This window comes from Bos taurus, chromosome 9 (assembly GCF_002263795.3).
Source record: "Bos taurus isolate L1 Dominette 01449 registration number 42190680 breed Hereford chromosome 9, ARS-UCD2.0, whole genome shotgun sequence".
Taxonomy (NCBI): Eukaryota; Metazoa; Chordata; class Mammalia; order Artiodactyla; family Bovidae; genus Bos; species Bos taurus.
In genome coordinates, this window is record NC_037336.1 from 33,918,295 (window position 1) to 33,924,532 (window position 6,238).

Here is a 6,238-nt window from a genome sequence, read left to right on the forward strand (position 1 = left end):
TCATTCTTGTCAGTGATTAAAATAGCAAAGGATTCTGATTCATGAATTTGCTAATATTACTGGATTCTAATAAAAATATATTTATATTCAATTTCCTAGAAAAAAATTTTTCATTTAAAATTATCTAAAAATTAGCAATAACAGAATTAAATATTTTAAGACACCTACCTGTTCTTCTCTTTTTTGTTTTCGAAGCTGTATTCCTTCTTCTTCTCTTCGTCTACGCATCTCCTGGGGGTTTAGGGCTTTATTCTTATAACTTTTCATTCTATAGTTATCTTTCCCTGGACTAGCCATGGCATCTTAAGATTAGGAGTGAAGAAAATAGGTATCAATTACTTTCAAAATAACATGAGAAGTTTACTCTGGGGCAATAAATTCAGGCTCGTGGATTAAATACACCAATAAAACTCATCCTGAAAATTATGTACAATGAATACATCCTCTCACCTCTACATCAAAATTGGAGGAAAATAATCAAATGTTTTAGGACTTCACTATCAAACAAATAATAGATTTTGGTCTAAACACAAAGTCATTACCATAATTTCACTGATTCGGAGAGGCACTCTCGTATCCCTGGTATTTTAACCTTTCTATAAGTGAGGTGCATCTTAAAATAACTGTTAGCCAGCAAACAGTCATGAAAACAGTTGGATAAAAAACTTCTAAATCACAGCTTCTGGAAAGATCAAGAAATAATCAGCAATGAATTGTCTTATTTTCAATAAAATACAGCATCAAGTTTCAGTAAGCACACCGTATGTATTTATTGGTGTCTGGCTTCTTTCATTTACTTAAGGAACTGCCTAAAGAACTAAAACCACACAGGTCAGGACTTGACTTATGACTACAATACCAATTTTCAGTACTAGAGTATAATCAGTTCATTTAAAATACTGAAATATTTCTATATTTTAAGTAGTTTTATTATACATATTTTAAAAATTAACACATAAATATTTTATAAATATACAAAACATATAAACATAAAATATATTTTAAAAGGGGCAGGAGATAAAACCAGAAAGGTAGGTAAGGTTGAAATATATAGTTCCTGCAATCTAGCTGAGAAATCTGGTCTTGATCCTAAGGAGAAGAATTAAGAAATTAAAGAGAAGGTTGTTTCAAACATTGATGATAAAAGACCTAAAGTAAATTAGTAGCTGCACTGAAAAACACAGAAGACAGACTGATTCCAGAAATATTTCAGATACTGATTCAATAAGAATTAGAGGCCAAGTGAGCATAAGAAATATGTGCTAAGAAAGAGAAAGGAGTTGAGGATGATTTCATGGTTTCCAGCATGAACTCTTTCAGAATAATGACAAAATAACCCAAGAAGGGAATACAGATGGAGGATTGGCGTAGTGGTTTTGTTTTCTTGCCTCCTTGTTTTTGAGATGAAAACAATGAATTCAATTATTTTATTTTTCACTTACACACAGCAAAAATCACTCAGTACACAGTTCTACGAACTTGACACAATGCTCAGGCGTATAACCAACATAATTAAGATACAGAACAGCTTCATAATTCCCCCCAAAACTTCCTCATGCTGCTCCTATTTAGTCCTTCTCCTACTCCTAAAACCTGGCAACCACTATTTCCATAGCTCTGCCTTTCCCCAAATTTCACATAAATGAAATTACAACAGTATATAGTCTTAATTGTCTACATTTAACATAGTGTATCTGTGAGTCACCATATTGTTGGCATGTATCAAAATTCATTCTTTATTGTTTAGCAATATTCTATTGTACAGATATACCACAGTTTATTGATTCACTAGCTGAAGGACATTTAGGGTGGTTTCTAGTTTAGTGAAGGTGAAGTCGCTCAGTCGTGTCCAACTCTTTGCGACCCGGTAGACTGTAGCCCACCAGGCTCCTCTGTCCATGGGATTCTCCAGACAAGAATACTGGAGTGGGCTGCCATTTCCTTCTCCAGGAGATCTTCCCGACCCAGGGATCGAACCCAGGTCTCCTGCATTGCAGGCAGACACTTTACCCTCTGAGCCACCAGGGAAGCCCTGGTAGTTTTCAGTTTCTAGTTTAGGGCAGTTACAAATAAAACTGTTATAAACACTCATGTACAGGTTGTGTAAATGTAAGTTTTCATTTCTCTCAGGTAAATATCTAGGAGTAGAATCTATGGATAACAGGACAAGAATATGCTTCACATTTTATAACTGCCATTCTGAAAAGTAAGTATACCACTTTGCATTTCCATTAGCTATTATTGTTGCTCTGTATCCTGGCTACCCTTGTTAGAATTTTGTTATTGTTTACTGCAGCAACTCTAATGATGTATAGTGAATTTAATCTTAAATGTGTTAAATTTATAGTACATAGAGCACAAACAGAAGGTTTTGATTTATAAATGGCTAAAAATTATGAGTCAAACTCAGGAAAAGAGTATTGAATGATCATACAAGAGCACTAGAGCTATAAAAGAAAGACGCCCAAAGGATGTCTTAAGGATGTTCACATTTCCATGGAAAATGGAAAACAAAGGAAACCAAACATAAATAGAAGGATCAGAAGAAAATAAGAGTCCTGAAAAAGAAGGGAATTTAAAAGATAAAGAAATATTTCAGTTGCAGTGACCCTAAAAAAAAAAAAGTCACTCAATTTATTCATTCATTGATTTATCCCGCAAATATTTAAGTGTCTACAATAAGTCAAGTGCCACAGGAAGGTAGACTTGATAATCAGGTCACTGGTAAAGTAAGAAAAATTTCTTTAGTGGTGGAACTAAAGGTAGAATGGAAAGGGCTGAGGACTTTACAATGATTTAAAAAGTACTTTGCACCTCTTAACACATGTATATAGTTGTGCAATTAAAATACATGTATAATCAACCAATATCTCTTTATAAAATAGTCAATCAATTAATTTTAGCAATATTGTGTGCACCTACAAATACCTATGTCTAGAAACAGTTCAATCTAACTTTCTTAATAACAATGTTTAGCATTATTCTCTATTTTATATATAAAAGCTCTGTTGCACTAATAAAAGCTTAGGCTCTTGGAAGGGAAAAACAAAGTTAATTACCGAGCAAATGGCTTCATATTTATTGTTGAATTACACTCAACAGTATAAAATATCTTAGCAAAATGAAATGTTTGCAGCAATAAACCTCTTTACAATATTTACCACCTATGCATTAGGCATCTTCTAGGCCACTGGCTTCTAAACTTTTGATCACATATCCTATGCACACAAAATACATTTGGGAATTCACCCTCAATATGCTTGTTTATTTATATATGCATATTACTAACTTAATAAACTATCCACTTATAAATTCACAGAAGTTTATTAAAAAAAGAAAAGTTTTAAAATATAAGCAGAAGTTCTAATATTTTCTCCCCACATCTGATTGAATCACCTGTGCCTCCCAACACACACAGCAGACAGTACTCATAAGACCATCAATCTAGGCAATGACAAATTAAAATCTTTCAGTATAAATGCTAACCAAATAAAATCTCGCCCCAGCAACTCATTGTTTGTTTTCCTTCTATAGTACTAACTTCTTGTCCCTTATTTAACATCTGCATCCTCACTGCAGTTGCTTTAAAGGGGGTAAGTTCAAGGAAAATGATTTTTTAAAGCTGCCTCACCCAAGGGGATTTTCTTTCTTTGGAATATAGCTTAAAAGACAGTACTTCAAAGCCTGCTGTCTCATACAAGTTATTTCAAATATAAGAAATGCCATTCAAACACTATAAAGTTGCCAGAGGATTTTCTTCAGTCATAAGCTTGTTTTTTACTCCGCTCTTTGAAAAAACTGTGCGGAGGTTGGGCAAATACCTGGAATCTGAACTTTTTCTAATACATATTAACGGAATTTCTTGTCTCCATAAAGCCTGCGTTTCTATGGGCTTGGGTGTCTGTTAGTAAAATGACAAGATCAGTACAAAGGGGAAAGTGCAGCAACCAGAGCCCCTACAAGCAAACAAGCAGTACTTGAAGATCTAAAGGACAGAGCCATTTCCTGTTTACCATGAGAGAAAGTCACTTTTTAAAATAAAATATAAATCATGGAATGCTGTAACTAAGAGACATCAGATCAGAAGGTTTTTTTAAAGAAGTGTTCAAAAAGACAAAGAGTAAATGCCAGTGTCATATTCTTTTGAAGTAGCACTATCCTTTCTCACAGCTTTCAATTCCTCTCATCTCTCATGTCTTGTGCATTAGTGAGGAGACACTATTAAACTGTCACCTTGGAAGTGAGCTAACTAAAGCATCTAAACCGCGCTGGCCCGCGTCAGGACTGAGCCCTTCCAGGCATCTGCGCCAGGTGGACGGCAGCGCTGGCGGTAGAGGGTGCGACACGTAGGCCCCTGGGGCTGAACCTGCCTTATTCTGGACACGAAGGAACTTCTAACAAGCTGAGCTGTGGAACAGACTGCTGAGCCCCTGAAGTGACAGGCAACGTCTGTTAAGACCATGTACCGAAAAAAAAAAAAAGAACTGCCGAGAGACAGCGGAGCAGAGCGGCGAGAGGATCCTGTGCCTAAAACTCCTGAGCATCAGCCTGGCTCTCGGAGAGGCTCTGAGCTCCCTGCGGCTTCGCGTCCTCAAGGGAAAGGTCTGGCCGCCACGCCCCCGCCACTGCTGTCTCCCTCTGGAAAAGCTGAGAGAACCCGGCCCGGCCCTGAACCCTTTGTTGCTGCTGCTACTGCTGCTAAGTAGCTTCAGTCGTGTCCGACTCTGTGCGACCCCACAGACGGCAGCCCACCAGGCTCCCCGGTCCCTGGGATTCTCCAGGCAAGAACACTGCAGTGGGTTGCCATTTCCTTCTCCAATTGTAGTGGAAGATAAAAACAGTGGCCTCAGGAACTAGTAGCTCCCGAAAGGACCAAACCCGAGGCTCACCCCACCTGGTGTGTGTCACTCCCACTTACCCATTAATGTGGCACTAGCCGGCGCCCTGACTTCCCAGTCCCCGGCTGTGGTGGCTGCTGCGGTAACTGTGGGGTCAGCACTCCGCCCCTAGCGATGAGTACAGAGACCAGGCTCACAACTCAAGATGGCGGCCTCCTGCGCCCCTTACTCTAGACCCCTAAGTCTGGGCTCCCAGAAGCCCTTGCACACGGCAGCGGCGGCGGTGGCTGCAGCGGCGGCAGCGAAGCTGCAGCACCGACAGGCAGAGGGGCGGAGAGAAGCGGACGCCCCAGCCCCACCCACTCATGGAGGATCCGGCGACTTCTGGACTCTGGGATTTTAACTCTGTGCGTTGCTGTGGCAGAAGTGTGTCCTACTGCCCTGCCAGCAGTAGCGCTCCCTGCCAATTCTGTCATTCACCCGTTCGTTCTTTTGTTCATCCATACATCCAAGCTTCCATCCATTCATTTATTCATTTTACAACGTAGTATTGACGGAGGGACTAATCTGTGCCAGACTTGATTTGATGTTGGAGGTACAATAGTGTACACAACGGATAAAAATCCTGACCTCGTGGAGCTTCATTTTCTTCAACTTCATTCACTTCTTCCTATCTTCTCTGCTCATTTGTTTCAACCTTTCAGTTGAAAAATTTTGGATGCCGTAACATCTGTGGATTTTTTTTTTTTTTTTTGCAAAATAGTAGCCACTGATATATGAAATAAATAACTCCAAGTAAAGTATTCTTAATTTATTATAACACACATATAGCCTTGTTCAACACATGATTCAACCTTGGGGTTGAACAAGCAGTATTGAAAACAGATTGTTTATGTAGTGCAAGGCACAGAATATGCAAGATAATTAGCACATGATTCCTTCCCCAAAGAAGCTCCTGTTTTCCATCTCTTGTTCTTTTTTGTTCTCTTTTCTGAGAAAGTTTTTGGGTTACCTTACAGCTCTCTATTGATACGATTTTTTAAATTCTGATATTGTATTTTTAAGTACCAAGAGCTGTTTCATATTTTTAATCAGGGGTCAAAATAGCGTTATCTTGAAACCTTGAGGCAAAAACAGGTCTTTGCCACCCTCCATAGTTCGCGGAGTTTGGCACGCTGTAACATTATAAGCCCTTGATTGATGGTGTAATAGAGTGCTACTCAGTCAGGCCCTAGACAGTGGGTATTGTGGATTCGCGTAATGCCTTAGGACCCAACCTGGGAATTCATTTATAGAGACCTCTGAGTCTAGTGTCTCCTCTTAAATTAGGCGTTGGAACCTTGACGGGAAAACGACTACGACTCCCACAATGCACTACGACCCAGATTAGCGTGCAGAGG

At 39.1% G+C, this 6,238-nt stretch overlaps 1 protein-coding gene across 1 annotated transcript in view; it reads right to left on the minus strand.

The window, feature by feature from the left end:
* The window catches only part of KPNA5 (karyopherin subunit alpha 5), a 50,733-nt gene extending 45,175 nt beyond the window's left edge, over positions 1–5,558 (minus strand). The window contains exons 1-2 of the mRNA XM_002690097.7: positions 4,919–5,558; positions 169–302 (exon numbers count right to left, since the gene is read on the minus strand). Of these exons, the coding sequence (XP_002690143.2) occupies positions 169–302; positions 4,919–4,922 (138 nt within the window). The 5' untranslated portion in view covers positions 4,923–5,558. The remainder of the gene's footprint in view (positions 1–168; positions 303–4,918) is intronic.
* Positions 5,559–6,238: the final 680 nt, after the last annotated feature.